This window comes from Indicator indicator, chromosome 20 (genome assembly GCF_027791375.1).
Source record: "Indicator indicator isolate 239-I01 chromosome 20, UM_Iind_1.1, whole genome shotgun sequence".
NCBI lineage: Eukaryota > Metazoa > Chordata > Aves > Piciformes > Indicatoridae > Indicator > Indicator indicator.
Window position 1 is genome coordinate 6,362,287 of NC_072029.1, and position 16,260 is coordinate 6,378,546.

Here is a 16,260-nt window from a genome sequence, read left to right on the forward strand (position 1 = left end):
GAATGCTGAAAGACCTGGGGCTGGTTAGCTTGGGAAAGAAAAGACTGCAAGGGGATGCCATTAATGTTTAAAATTATCTGAAGGGTGGGTGTCAAGAAGAAGGGGGCAGTCTCTTTTTGGTGGGGTCCTGTGGGACAGTGAACACAAACTGGAACACAGGAAGTTCCACCTCAACAGGAGGGAAAATGTCTTTACTGTGGGGATGGTAGAGCACTGGAGCAGGCTGCCTGGAGACGTTGTGGAGTCTCTGAAGGTTTTCAAGACCCATCTGAATGCATTCCTGTGTGACCTGCCCTAGATGATCCTACTTTGGCAGCAGGGTTGGACTAGATGATGATTCTAGAGACCACTTCCAACCCCTACCATTCTATAACACGTGGTGGTTTTCACTAAGCTGAAAATGAGGAGGTGGGGAAGAAATGAAGATTATTCTGTGAAGGGTGTAATCCACAATTCTTCCTTGCTTGTTGCTACAGGTCATGCTGCTTTTTGAAATATCACCAAGGAACCAAAAATATTTCTGAACATGTAGTAAAATATCTAAGTTTCTGGAAAATATCCTCAGAAGTTGGATGTATTTATACAGGGTAGTTTCTTAATTCCTGCAGGCCTGATTTTGGTCTTCTGTGACAATATGGATAGAGAATTCAAATATAATCCCAACCACATTTTCAAGGCAGAACTTATTTGTCCACTCTGCAGTTGGATAGAATGTTTGCCAACATAGAATGTGTAGACAAACATGGGGAAACCCCTTAATAGGACCTTTGAGTTCATATATGGTTTATAGATGCAGATAAAACTCACTTAGAGCACACCTGTGTGTTTGTACCACATTGCAACTTGATGTCTCAGATCTTCCTTTTTAGTTCTGTCTTTGTTAGATGTATTTTACCAAATGTGTGCCAGTGTTGGAAACTTTTTTTTTCTTTATAAGGGATAACTTTCTACATAGAAATTACTCTGTCAAAGAAAGCCTCAAATTGATTAGCTGGGTGAGATGAATGAGAAAATCTGGCTTTCAAGCTTTCCTAAATCACTTGGAAGCTGATTCCTATAAAGTACAGAAGGGAGTTTGTTTATCTGCTTTTATTTATTGTTGTTGTTCTTGCTTTTCAGAATGGGTAAAAAAGAAAAGAAGGAAGTTGAGCCTCCACCCAAGGATGTGGTAAGTTTGTAAACTGCTATGTGCTATAAAATAAACCTTACACAATTACAGGCCCAGCTCTACCATCTTTATATGGTTCATTACTCTCCTCACTTACCCGCATCATTCTAAAATTGTCTTTTAAAGATGATTCTGTTTCTGCTTTTCTTGGACAGCAGACAAACCAGAGTGACTGGGCATGTGGAGAGTGTTGTCTTTGGCAGGCTTTGCAAACAGTGATGTATGAAACAATCCAGGCTTCTTTTGATTTGAAGAAGAGTATTAGCTTTCTATTTGTAAAAATCCGAGGAGAAGGGAGAAGAGTGACCTGAAATCAACTGAGGAGACATCTCCTTTCTTTCAGGATGGGAGAGTGAAGAGCCTAGATGGGTACTGAATTAAAAATTTTACAGATATTGTGAATGACACTGCTATGTGTTCTGGATCTTTAGCAAAGATCTGTTTTGCACTGGTGAGGCCTCACCTGGAGTACTGTGTCCAGTTCTGGACACCCCAGCTCAAGAAAGACAAAGAACTACTGGAGAGAGTCCAGCAGAGGGTCCCTGAGATGCTGAGAGGAATGGAACATCTCTGATATGAGGAAAGGCTGAGAGAGCTGGGGCTGGTTAACCTGGAGAAGAGGAGGCTGAGAGGGCATCTTGTTAATGCTTAGAAGTATCTGAGAGGCAGGTGTTAGGAAGATAGGGTCAGACTCTTCTCAGTGGGTCCCAGTGGCAGCACAAGAGGTAACGGGCATCAACTTGAACACAGGAAGTTCTGTCAAAACATGAGGAGGAACTTCTTTACTTTGAGGGTGGCAGAGCACTGGAACAGGCTGCCCGAAGGGGTGGTGGAGTCTCCATCTCTGGATACTTTCAAGGCCTGCCTAGACATCTTCCTATGTGATCTCCTTTAGGTGATCCTGCTCTGGCATGAGAGTTGGACTCGATGACCTTCAGAGATCCCTTCCAACCCCTACCCTTCTGTCATTCTGTGACATACAATCCTTAGCAGAAATTCAGGTTTTTCAGGCATCACTGGAAGGGCCACAGTACGAAGTACAAGAACTGAAGCCAAACATGGAATAATGGAATATGTTTTCTTTTTCCCAAGGGTCAAAAAACCCCAATGGATCTGTCTGTAAAGAGTGATGGTTCTGCAAGAGCTTTTCCAAATGTCTTGGAAAAGTTAATTAGCAAAAACTACATCACAACTTCAATACTAAATAAGCATAAATCGTTTTGTCTGAGAGAGTATGCCCAGTAGCCATGGTGTCACTGAGGCATAGCAATTGGTATCAGGTTTTGCCTGACTGTTCTGTGCAAAATGAGTGTTAAAAACACAATTCAGAAGCTCCAATCAATAATAAATCCTTAGGAAAGGAAGCTAGACAGAGAACTTCAACATGAGAGGATAAATTGATCTAAAGACATTTCTCTATGGAGTAGCCTAGAAAACCAGGAGGAGACACAAAGAAGTTGTATGTGGGTAGGACTAATTACAACTAAGCATTTTTGCAGTCTAGGAAAGAAAATTGAAAGGTGTGACAATAGATTTAAGGCATACAGAGGAGAAAACCCTCTCTGAGTAATAGAAGTTTACCTGTTCAGTAAATATCTAGAAAATCAGCAGAAGCAGCACCACTTTCCAGATCCAAAAGACCTGATTAGAGTTTGTGGAGAAAAGTCTGGTACAGCCTACTGACTACTACAACAAATTGTGAATATTGTTAGAAATTGTGAATATTGTTAGAATATTTTTCAGCAACTGAAAAAAATATTAAACTTGAAGAAAAAGGTCAGTAAAGCTATAGGAAAAGAAAGGATTGGAAAGAGTAAAGTCCAGGTGGCATCTGCAGGTTTTGGCTTAGCTTTTTGCCCTTATTGTATTTAAGACTAGCATATTTTTTCCAGGAATCCTGTCAGAAGTGAAAAAAAACCCAAACCTGAATGCTGCCTAGCAAAACAATATTAAATATGAAAATAGATCATTGATTAGTTGTAACTGTCAACCAAGAAAATCTTCTAGCTATGAGAATATTGTTAACAGAGGTTATGTAAAATCAAATCTCAGACCCTTAAATTTCACCTGGATATTTCAGATGGCAGGAAATGAGATGCAGACAAAATCAAAGATGTATTAGCTATGATCTTCTGATTGATAATCTGCTTATGAAAATGTCAGGTCCAAGGAAAGGAGCCTGGAGATAATGTGGACAGGCTTATGAAAGAGGCCCTTTGTGTATGTGGAATGCTCTGAGAATACATGGTGCTGCAGGTGACCACTAATCTTCATAGACTTCTAGGAACAGGTGGGAAACACATCTCTTAGCCTAGCCACTGCCTGTATGCTTCAGAAAGCCTTTCTGAGATCTCTGCTTCCCCTGCCTTTCATGATTTGTCTTTTATTATTTTGTGTTCTGAGAGCTGGACTTCTCCAGGAAAAATATCTCTGGATGGATGACCTTAGACAGTAATTCAGGCAGATCAAATACATGTGCACATTTTGAATGCCATTAATGGTTCTGATGTTTCCATCTCGAAAAAGGTACAGCTGAACTATAGCAGAGTATTAAGAAGGACAAAAAGAATAAGCAGAATGGTTTCTGTATCAGGAAAGACCAAAGAGAGCAGGTTTCTTCAGCCCAAAAATGAAGTGGATGTGAAGAGGAAGATGTAGAAAGTTATGAAATTGTGGTAGTATGGGGAAGGCAAATGGGTGTGGATGAACTATGGAGGGCAAATACAATTCTGTGGGACAGTTTTAAAATGAAGGTGCAGCTATTCAGATGAATGATTAACTGTGACACTTGTGTCTCACGATATTAAGGACAGCTAAGACCCAGGTGGCTACAAAATTTGCTTAGTCAATTAAATGATGGAAAATTATCCTTGGACTTTTTGAACACACAGATAAAACCTCCAGCTCACCAGATTGCAGAGTGCTGGATTCTGGGAGGGGGTATGAGCCAGGTTTAACAGTCTGCCTGCCCACACCTGGTCCTGGCCTTTGTGGGAGACAGGGTGCTGGGCTAGATGCATCTTTGATCTGACTGGAAACATATTTTTGTACTGCCTTCAATTTCAACTAAGTTAAGTTGATGCAAGCCAAAAACCCCCAAGATTTCCTGCAGTTTCTAATGGCTTTGAAGTCAAATGTACACCAAAATCATGATCAAAGGCACAGGGATGTTTTTGAATCAGAGCTTTCTTTTTCATTTAACTTGCTGTATCTTAATACAAAATGAATGTTGGAAATGTTGCTTATAAACACTTTAAATTTCTGTATATAATGCAAGATTGTTTGTAACTTCAGGTATATTATTCTAGCACCTAATCTGTCCTGTCTGTGCCTTTAAAGGAAGGGTTTGCACTGATGTGTGAAGAGTAAGGAGCAAGCCTTGATTTTTTTAATGAAACAAAAAGGAGAGGGGAACTCCAGCTATGCTGACAATATGATAAGCAAAAGTTACATCCAGTTCAATGATAGTTTGGGCAATGTTACTTCCCAGCAAATCACTGACTTGCTCAGGACTCTGACTACTTAAACATACATTGATTTCAGTGATTCTTCTTACTGTCCTCAGATAGCAGTAGAATCATAGAACCATTTTGTTTGGAAAAGACCTTTAAGATCATGGAGTCCAACTATTATGTAACCCTACCAAGTCTGGTGCCAAACCATCTCTTTCAGCAACACATCTCTGCCTCTTTGAAACACCCCCAGGAATGGGGATTCAACCACTTCCCTGGACAGCCTATTCCACTGCTTGAGAACCCTTTCAGGGAAGAAGTTTCTTCTAATCTCCAACCTAAACCTCCCTTGGTGCCATTCCTCTCATCCCATCAGTTGTTACTAGGGAGAAGAGACCAACCCCAACCTGGCTGCAGCCTCCTTCCAGGGAGTTGTAGAGACCCAGAAGGTCTCCCCTCAGCCTCCTTTTCTGCAAACTAAACAGCCCTAGCTCCCCCAGCTGCTCTTCACCAGACCTGTTCTCCAGACCCTTCACCAGCATTGTTGCCTTTCTCTGGATCTGCTCCAGCTTCACAATGTCTTTCTTTGAGTGAACCCAGTACTCAAGCTATGACCAAGTACAGAGGGACAATTAATTCTCTGGGCCTGCTGGCCACATTGATTGCATAATTTGTTGCCTTCAGGAGTTCCTAGATGTAGAGGGAAGTCTCAAGGTTTCCCCAAAATCTTCTCATAGCATGAAATTGTGCTTATATTTGGAAGTCAATTATTCTTTCTTATCTTTCAACAATGTCTCAAATTATTATTATAAAGTAGAATTTCTCCAAGTAAGTAGCAACTTACATTAATATTTTTATTTCAGTGTAGATTGCTAACCAGATGAAATTATTTTTAATTAAATTTAGGAATCTACTACACCACACAGCAGGCTCACTATAAATCAAATTGTTCTTTCTTTTTTTTTTTTTTTCCTTTGTAGTTTGATCCCTTATTGATTGAAAGCAAAACAGTAGCAACAGTTGTGCTAATGCTCGGTTCACCTGAAGAGGAAATTTTGGCTCAAGCATGTGAAGCTCTATATAAATTTGCATCAAAAGGTTAGTCTTTGTGCAAGGAATTTTCCGTTGCATTGCTTAGAATTTGATAGTAATTCACAAATTTTTGTTTGTTTGTTTGTTTTTGCTTAATTTCATCTCAGAAGTCTCTGTCAAGGTTTTGGGGGTTTTCTGAAATATCTATAATCCTGTATCTGCAGTCTGCATGGAAGGAATTTTGCTGATTGTGTTGCAGTATTTTCTATTCTCTGTTTAGCAGAGCTTGATTTAAATATAACCTAGATCTGTTTTGTTACAAGTAACAGACCTGCAACTGGGAAAGAAATTCTCCTTTTTTATGTTATGATTTGAAACTTATGTGGCAGTGTAGTGTTTTGGGGTTTTTTTTTTTCAAGATTCAAGTTTCAATGAAAATTACTTTTTTTAGCCTATTTCTCTTACTGTTACATATAGCTCTTATGTCAGTGCTTCTGTGGCTTAAGAGTTATTGGAGACTGCTCAGCCTTCTTTACCAAGCTTATTTCTGTATGTGTTTGGAATCATAACAAGTCTCCAGAATTCCCGATCTTCCAAAGGTGTCTGTAGGTCCTTCTAAAGGCCCTATTTGAGGAAAATAAAATTAGGTTCTTAATGATGACCTCCACCTGTACTTTGCTAAATTAGAAAGCTGTTCTTTGCAGTCTCCCATTGGGGTGTTCAACAGATGGAAGCATCCTTTGGGTCCAGAAGAGGATCACAAAAATTGTAAGGGGGCTGGAACGCCTCTGCTACAAGGACAGGCTGAGGGAGCTGGGGTTGTTCAGCCTGGAGAAGACTCCAGGAAGACCTAATAGCAGCCTTCCAGTACCTGAAGGGGGCCCACAAGAAGGCTGCAGAGGGACTGTTTGCAAAGGCCTGCAGTGATAGAATGAGGGGTAATGGTTTGAAATTAGAGAAGAGCAGATTTAGGCTGGATGTTAGGAGGAAGTTTGTCAAGGTGAGGATAGGGGAGGGAACAGGTTGCCCAGGGAGGTAGTTGAGGCCCCATCCCTGGACATACTATATTCAAGGTCAGGCTTGACAGGGCTCTGGGCAACCTGATCTAGTGGAAGATGTCCCTGCTCACTGCAGGGGGGTTGGACTAGATGACCTTTGGAGGTCCCTTCCAACCCAAACCATTCTCTGATTCTACTACTGATGGGGTATAGATTAGATGATCTCCCAAGGTCCTGTCCAGTCCTTTGTTCTTTGACTCTCCAGTCCAATAAGTGTTTGGTGGCTGTTTTGCTTTGTTGCATTAGAACCGTGAGTTTGTTGTTTGTTTTATAGACTTTTTAACCTAATTCCTCTTCAGGTGACGAAAACAAAGTGACACTTCTTGGTCTTGGAGCAGTGGAACATCTGTATAAACTCCTCTCACATGAAGACCCAATTGTACGCAGAAATGCCATCATGGTATTGGGCATCATGTCTTCCCATCGTAAGAGTCTCCATCTTTTAATATACTCCAATGTATGTGAGTGTGGACATCAAAGTAATAGGTGGCCCATGTGACAAGAATCCTGTATTAACAATCTAGCTTAAAAGAGCACCTTCAGCTAGCTTGAACTCCACTGATCTTGAAAAACGGGTACAAGAGAAGTTAGTTTTCCTCTGACTCTTCATTTGGTTTTGAGAGGGCAAAATTGAAATAGTGTAATACTGGAATTGTCTGTCAAGGCAAAGTCTGACTGCATAAGATATCCACCTATGTGGACATAGAATCATACAGTCATAGAATGGTAGGGGTTGGAAAGGACCTCTAGAGATCATTGAGTCCAATCCCCCTGCCAAAGCAGGATCAGCTAGGGCAGGTCACACAGGAATGCATCCAGATGGGTCTTGAGAATCTCTGGAGAAGGAAACTCCACAACTTCTCTGGGCAGCCTGCTGCAGTGCTCCATCACCCTCACAATAAAGTTTTTTCTCATGTTAAGGTGGAACTTCCTGTGTTGCAGTTTGTATCCATTGTCCCTTATCCTATCACAGGACACTGTGGAAAAGAGACTGGCTGCTTCTTCTTGGTACCCATCCTTCAGATATTTATAAACATTAATAAGATCCCCTCTTAGTCTTCTCTTTTCCAGACTAAATAGCCCCAGGATTAAAGCTTCAATGAAGTACTGAGGAATTTTGTATATATCAAATGTCAAAGAAAGTTGTTGGGTGCTTGAAAATCTCCTCTATATTTTGTATGCCCATAATGCTCTTGGTAGAACTTCAGTTGTGTGTCAGATCTTTGTGTCCCTCAGGGAGGAACCATAAGTACTTTTCCCTTGGAGCAAAGTCTGTTTCTTTACTCAGCCAAGACTGCCAAATGAAAGAGTTTATGTTTCTATTTATTTCATTGTAGATGATGTCAAGAAGTTCCTGAAAGAACTGGATGTCATAGATTCACTCATATCACAGCTGGCGCCAGAAGGTAGCTTGCAGTATTCATCCCTTGTGCAAGAATGCACTCAGAAATAATTTATGATTGCCCTTTGATTGGACAATTTAATCAAATCTTCCTTGTAACTTATGATTTGTCTTAGACCATGTTAAATGGGTAATTGATTTTATAGAAGTAGCTCTGAGTAGTGTTTTATGTTGTACTGTCCTCAATGTAAGGAGCAAGACAGATGCTCTTCACCCCTTCCCAAAGGAGTAAAGAAAAGGCTCCACACAAGGTTGGAAAGGATTGGAGATTTAAATGGAAGTACTACTCACAACTAAATATAATAGTATAAAAACAGACAAACATACCCAACAATTCATATTCAGCCCAGCTCTCCAGTCTCGGCTTCTCCAAAAAAACCCTACTGGGCCACCACCTTCCCAAAAGCTTCCCCCACAACCAGACCTCAGATGCTCCCCACCATACCTCCCTACCCAGACCCACATGACGCAGTAAAAATTCAGCTTGCCAGCTCAAGGCCCTACTCCCCCTCACAGCAAAGATAAGGGAGCCCATGCCAGGAAGGGAGCAGAGAAAGGAAAAAGGGACAAAACTACAATTATGCCCATTTATATATCACAGAATCACAGAATCAAGCAGGTTGGAAGAGACTTCCAAGATCATCAAGTCCAACTGATCACCCAACCCTAACTAATCAACTACGACCATGGCACTAAGTGCCTCATCCAGGCTTTGCTTAAACACCTCCAGGGATGTTGAACCCACCACCTCCCTAGGCTGTCCATTCCAATGACCAATCTCTCTTTCTTAGAAAGAAGAACTTCTTTCTAAGCTCAAGCCTAAACTTCTCCCTGCACAGCTTGAGACTGTGTCCTCTAGTTCTATCACTGGGTGCCTGGGAGAAAAGACCAACCCCCACCTGGCTACAAACATCCTTCAGGTAGCTGTAGACAGCAGTAAGGTTTCCCCTGGGAGTGGATGCAGAATTATGGGAATGGAATGACAAAAGATTACACTTTCTAGTCCATCTCTCTAGCCCCCGGACTCTATGGTTAAGCTATCCCAATTTCTTAAACCCATAACATATACAGATGGAGCAACAGGTTTCTGGAGGTGTCAGGTATGACTAAAAACTAATTTTTACTGACTTCCAATAATAATTTAAACTGCATTAGTGGGCAGAATCTATGCTGAATAAAACTTCATCGACATAATTATTTTTCTTTTTCTGTTTTTCCTCATAGAAGATGTAGTTATCCATGAATTTGCTACTCTCTGTCTAGCACATATGGCTGTTTACTATACCACAAAAGAACAAATATTTAAGCATGGCGGATTAGAACCACTCATCAAATTGCTAGACAGCCCTGATCCTGATGTTCAGAAAAATTCAGTTGAATGTATCTACCTCCTGGTGCAGGTAAAGTTTGTTGCTGTTTTAAATTGCAGAGGTGGATAAACACTTCCTCCCCACCCCTGCCATCCACTGTGGGTTTTTAATTTGAAAATTCAATTTAACTGCAAACCAAAGTTTAAATTAAATTTTTTTCAGTTGAAACGAAACTTTAAAATTAGATTCAGTTTTAAACTGAAATGCAACTTTGAATTTTAATTCAACTTTTGATTTAAATGAAACTTTGAATTTTGATTCCATTTTCAATTGAAAGGAAACTTCGCTTTTTTATTCCTGTTTCATTTGAAATGGAACTTTGCATTTTGATTCCATTTTCAATTGAAATGCAACTTTGCACTTTGATTCAATTTTCAATTTAAATGAAACTTTGCATTTTGATTCCAATTTTAATTGAACGGAAACTTTGCAACTTTCAATTTTAATTCAATTTTCAATTGAAACGAAACTTTTTATTCCACTTTCAATTGAAAGGAAACTTTGCATTTTGATTCTGCTTTCAATTGAAATGAAGCTTTAAATTTTGATTCAATCTTCAATTGAAATGAAACTTTGCATTTGGATTCCAATTTCAATTGAAATGAAACTTTTAAGTGTAGGTTAAATTTTAAATCAAAAGTTATAAATTTTTTAAAAATAAAGAATTTTTACCTATTTGGTTCTTTTGCTCCCCAATGTTCATCAGTGTAGTTGAAAACATTACACCCAAGTCCTTGATTGTTATATTAGTTGCAAATAGAGCTGATTTGACTCAAATTCTGTTGAACTTAATGCAATTATCCATGCTATACAGTAATGCGAGACCAGAATCAGATTCAGGGATTTTTTGTTTAATATGAGATTGTTTTCTTAGCTGGAAAATGTTTATCCTGATAGTGAGATTTATAATCTTTCTACCCAAAAAGCTGGAATCATCCTGTAAATTAAAGAACTGGCGGTTGCAACGTGCCTTGTTTTGGCCAGCAAGTCAACAGTCACAGTGTGGAACATCTTTTCAATGATAGGTGAATGCTGTCAACAGCTCCTTTCCGTGCTGGGAAGGATAAATTTGTTCCTGGCCACTTTCACAGTCCAGCACTAATGTCATCCATATGGTGCTTAGCAAAAGAATGGTGCATTTGTGTGGCAATTCTCTTCCATGGCTTAAGCGAATCAATTCAGTAATGAATTCAGTTTATAACTCTATCTCTTTTGGGGCATCAGAGCATGTCTATTCAGACTCACATTTTACTCTTTCTCCTTTTTGACTGTCTGGCTGTCTTTGTTGCAGGGTATATCTGGATAACTGCACCTGGTGCTTGCTTATATTGATAAGGATAATTGCATGCTGCACATGTGCAAGGAGCTATTTAAAAGCAAATTGTAATTTAGTTAATTTCCCCCCCATTTTAATATCATCTACTACTGTCTTTTTTATTAAGCTGCATATACACTGTTTAAAGTGGACATTTTCAATTGTCATTTTCTAATTACTAAAACAAAAGAAGCTATAACCAAGCAACCACAGCAGAGTGCAAAAACTTATTTTACTCTCACTGAGGTAAATAAAAATGATGAAACTAAAAACTTTCTCAATGAAATGTGTGCTGAGACACAACATGGCAAAACCTGGAGCAAACAGACTTCCTTAGGCAGCATGAGATTCTAAGTGTATACTTTAGTCAAGAGAAAAATAATTGGAATTTAAGGTCAAGGGGGGCTTGTTCGTAATCAGTTTGATTCTTAGCTGAAAAGGAACAAACCTTTAGAACTGGAAAGTTCTAGAATATTGACTTTTTTGTGTGTGCTTGAAATCAGATTTTTGTTCTTTCAGTAAAGCCAGAAATGGATGGGCTGTTACACTCTCTCTCACTAACATTCTTTGTTGAATATTTTACTACAGGATTTTCAAAGCCGTGCTGCAGTTCGTGCGCTGAATGTCATTCCACCCTTGCTGCAACTACTGGAATCTGAATACCCAATTATTCAGTTGTTAGCCCTAAAAACCTTAGAAGTAATCAGCAAAGACAGAGAAATCAGGGCAATACTGGGAGAAAATGAAGGCTTAGATTGTCTTCTGAAGATACTGGAAAACAATGTAAAGTTTCCTTGCTTGAAAAGGTTTTTGTTCTTGCTGCTAATGTTTGTATGACTAATGTGAAAAGCTGTTCATATTATGGAAGGGTGATAAAAGAGGAGAAAGTTCCTTAGAGCAAACTGTGGTAGGGATAAGCTAAGGTAGGATACCTAGCCTACTAAGAATTGACTGGAATATATCTGGTTGGTTTCTTGGTTCATTTCTATTAGCAACCCTGGTTTGTGTTTACTGTCCATTTCTATCCATTTATGGGGCCTGGTCTGGTTGAGGATGTCCCTGCTTACTGCAGAGGGGGTTGGACTGGATGACTTTTAGAGGTCCCTTCCAACCCAGACCATTCTGTGATTCTCAAACTGCTGTTAAAATCAGAAAAATGCACCATATAATTGGATTTTTGCAGTGTTTTCTCAATTTTTTTATTATATGCTAAACTCTGGTGCTGCCTCCTAGTCTGAACACTGATCTTTTGTAATTTTTTTTTTCTGAATTTATTTTGGTATCAGTGGTCTTAAACAGAATTTCCTGCTTTGGAAATTGCATTGGTTATAGAATCATAGAATGATTTGGGTTGGAAAGGACCTCCAAAGGTCATCTAGTCCAAGCCCCCTGCAGTAAGCAGGGACATCCTCCACTAGACCAGGCTTCTCAGAGCCTTTTGAGCCTGATCTTGAATATGCCCAGGGATGGGTCTTCAACTACCTCCCTGGGCAACCTGTTCCAGTATTCCACCACCCTCATGGTGCAGAACTTGTTCCTAACATCCAACCTAAATCCCCTCTAATTTCAAACCATTGCCTCTCATCCTGTCACTCCAGTCCTTTGTAAACAGTCCCTCTGCAGCCTTCTTGTAGGCCCCTTCAGGGTCTGGAAGGCCACTATTAGGTCTCCCCAGAGTTATGTTATTATGAGACTCCTTCCAGTCTTGAGTTCAGCTGTCACCATGGGAAATATAATGTATAGAGAAATCTGTGAGGTTTTTGTAAATTTAAGGATAACGGGTCCTTCCTGAATACTTGCCTAACCCACTTTGAAGTAAATGGGAAACTTTCAGAGGTTTTACAGGGTTTGATAAATTGCTACCCTAAGGCTCATGGAAAAAAGAAAATATACCAAAAAAAATCAGAGTACGAAAAGATGTGTTTGGCAGTGTGAACAAAATGCCCCAAAGAAAGTTAGGACAATTATACTACAAAGTTAGAAGCAGAAGGTATTTTAACACAGATTAAAAGATTATTTGTTTGTTGGGGTTTTTTTGTCTTATTAGGAATTCAGTGATCTACACGTGGAAGCTCTTGCTGTGTTGGGAAACTGTCTTGAGGATGTGCATACTCTGCAAATGATTCAGCAGATAGGAGGCCTTAAGAAGCTACTTTCATTTGTAGGAGTCTCTGCTGTTCCTGATATTCAGAAGAATGCAGCAAAGGCAATTGCCAAAGCAGCTTATGACTGTATGTGATCTTTTAAAAATCCATGGACATGAATTTGTTTGTGAAGTAAATTTTCATTCACAGTGAAGCCATTTTATGTAGTTGGGAGTAATACTTGTGCTGAGGAAAACACTAGCAAGAATGAATTCATAGGATCATAGATTCATAGAATGGTTTGGGTCAGAAGGAACCTTAAAAATCATCTAGCTCTAATCCCACTGCCAGAGGCAGGGACACCTTCCACTAGCCCAGGTTGCTCAAGGCCTCATTCAACCTGGCCTTGAACACCTCCAGGGATGGGGCATCCAGAGCTTCCTTGGGAAACTTGTTCCAGTGTCTCACCACCCTCACTTTAAAGAATTCTACTCAATACCCAGTCTAAATCTGCCCTGCTCGAGTTTAAATCCATTCCCTCTCATCCTTTCACAACAAGCCCTTGTAAACAGCCCCTCCCCATTACAACATGAGTCTTGCCAATCAGAGTAATTGGATGCTAGGAGATAAATGTATATATGTGTATATATATGTGTTGGACTTGATGATCTTGGAGGTCTCTTCCAACCTGGTTGATTCTGTGATTCTGTATATATATGTGTGTGTGTGTGTGTGTGTGTGTGTGTGTGTATATATATATGCATATCAGTAGAGAAAGACCTGGGGCTATGGATTAACAGCCAGCTGAAGATGAGCCAGCATGTGACCAGGTGGCCAAGAAGTCCAACAGCATCCTGGCTTGGATCAGGAATGGTGTGACCAGCAGGATTAGGGCAGTGATTGTCCCCCTGTACTTAGCACTGGGGAGGCTGTACCTTGAGTACTGGGTTCAGTTTTGAGCCACTCTCTCCAAGAAGGACATTGAAATGCTAGAATGGGTCCAAAGAAAGTAACAAAGCTGATGAAGGGTCTGGAGAGCAGGGCTGGTGAGCAGCAGCTGAGGGAGCTGGGGGTGTTCACTCTGGGGAAAAGGAGGCTGAGGGGAAACCTCATTACTCTCTACAACTCCCTGAAAGGAGGTTGCAGTGAGGTGGGTGTTGGTTTCTTCTCCTTAGTAACAAGTGACAGGAGGAGAAGAAATGGCCTCAGGCTGCAGCACCAGAGGAGATTTCAGTTGGAAATCAGAATAAAGTTCTTCACTGAAAGGGTTCTCAGGAACTGGCATAGGCTGCCCAGGGAGGTGGCTGAATCCCCACCCCTGGAGGTGTTTTGAAGAGGCAGAGATGTGGTGCTGAGGGACATGGCTTATCATCAGCCTTGGTGGAGTTAGAGAATGGGTGGACTGGATGATCTTCAAGGTCTTTACCAACCAAAATAATTCCATGATTCTATATTCTTGCAAATAAAAATATTCCTTCCTCAAGAAGGAAAATGGAGCTCTGAAAATATCTTTGTTTTTTTGCTGAATGATGCCAGATTAACTGCCATTTTAAGCCACCTTTGCTGGCCCTATTTCTCCCCACTATCAGTAAAGACTTTATCACAAGCTCGCTCCCTTTTGCACACAACTGCTTGTCTAAATGTCAGGTAATTTCAAATACAAATTCCTTTAACAGAGGGCATGGGGAGAAAAGCCTTTCAAATGGTTTGCAGATTAATATTCCCAGTGGGGTTAAATAGTTTCTTTGTCATCCTATAGTACTTTTTTATACATTCTTCTTTAATTCACCAAGGAATTCTGAATTAGGCAGAAGATGCTCATCATGGTTTTTTGCCCACCAGGATGCTCTTTAGATAAATCTGCATTTGAAATTCCTTCCATAGATTGGCTTCTGTGTTGTAACATATGCCCAGCAGTGCTGTGTCAAGAAATGCATTGTAAAAAAATCACACACTTCTGTCTATAGAAGATTTGAAGCCTGTCAAAGGGATTTTGATGACATTAACTGTGACAGTAAAGCTTAAATATTTAATTCAAACTTCTATCATCTAATGGTTGAATCATGGCTTTAATTTATGTGTGGTTTACAAATATGTTATTTAACACATGGCTAAAATAGTCTCTCCTTTCTACAGTATCTCAGACCTCCTTGCCATTCTCCTCATCCTGTCTTTCCAATCATAGAATAGTGGAATTGTCAGGGCTGGAAGGCACCTCAAGGATCATCTACTTCCAACCCCCCTGTCATGGGCAGGGACACCTCACACTAGATCAGGTTGCTCAGAGACACATCCAGCCTGGCTTTATAAACTTTCAGGGAAGAGGCTTCCACCACCTCCCTGGGCAACTTGTTCCAGTGTCTCACCACCCTCATGGGGAAGAACTTCTTCCTAACATCCAACTCTCTGAGTCTGTCTTCATAGCAGAGGAGCTCCAGCCCTCTGATCATCCTCGTGGCCTTTCTCTGGACACATTCCAGCACCTCCAAATCTTTCCTGTAATAGTGGCTCCAGAACTGGATGCAGTGTTCCAGGTGTGGTCTCAGCAGAGTGGAGCAGAGGGGGAGAATCACCTCCCCAGCCCTGCTGGCCACACTTCTCTTGCTGCAGCCCAGGCTCTGCTTGGCTCTCTGGGCTGCAAGTGCTCACTGCTGGCTTATATTGAGCTTCTCATCCACCAGCACCCCCAAGTACTTTCCTCCAGGGCTGCTCTCAAGCCAGTCCCTGCCCAGCCTGATATTATAATTGTCTGGATTGCAAGAGACACGTGAAGAGAGTGGAATCTACCTTTCCTAGTATTCTGTGGGTTTCCGTCTGCTTTTATCATTATGTATTGGAAGCTTTGCTAGTCACTGAAAATTATTTTCATTAATGTTTAGGTCTCAAAGATAGGAAAAAACCCTTCTTTCTTTGTGTTTTCCTCTATTGTTATTTTATTATACTGCTTAGGACTGTCACTATCATTTTTATAGTCCTGTGACAAGCTTGTAAGTAGCATGCTGAGCAGATTTATATTTGCTCCTACTAGTTTCTACTGCATCTTACTCCTTTTTCATATTTATTTTCTAATAAGCAGAGCCTTTTTTTCCTTCTTTCACACCTTTTTCAGGTTTTGTAGTCTAATATTTTAGCAGCTGTTAGCAGCTGCATGTCTGAACACTCCATTTTTAAAGCACAGTGGCAAGAACTACATATAATATATGACAGTACTGCCTATGATCTTATATCATGGGATGTTACCGTCAGGGAAGATGCATCTTCTTGTCATGCTTCTTTACAAATGGAGTCAATGTGGCTTCATTATAGAGGTTTTCTCTCTTCTTCAGCCTATGACAGTTGGTATGGATGCAGCACGCTGGGAAAAATAGATCAAAAGATT

General features: G+C 40.4%; 1 protein-coding gene across 1 annotated transcript in view; it reads left to right on the forward strand.

Moving 5' to 3' along the window:
* The first annotated feature begins 1,120 nt into the window (after nt 1–1,120).
* The window catches only part of ARMC3 (armadillo repeat containing 3), a 63,548-nt gene continuing 48,408 nt past the window's right edge, over nt 1,121–16,260 (forward strand). The window contains exons 1-7 of the mRNA XM_054389963.1: nt 1,121–1,168; nt 5,601–5,718; nt 7,010–7,135; nt 8,048–8,116; nt 9,337–9,512; nt 11,386–11,580; nt 12,845–13,028. Coding sequence (XP_054245938.1) covers nt 1,121–1,168; nt 5,601–5,718; nt 7,010–7,135; nt 8,048–8,116; nt 9,337–9,512; nt 11,386–11,580; nt 12,845–13,028 — 916 coding nt within the window. The remainder of the gene's footprint in view (nt 1,169–5,600; nt 5,719–7,009; nt 7,136–8,047; nt 8,117–9,336; nt 9,513–11,385; nt 11,581–12,844; nt 13,029–16,260) is intronic.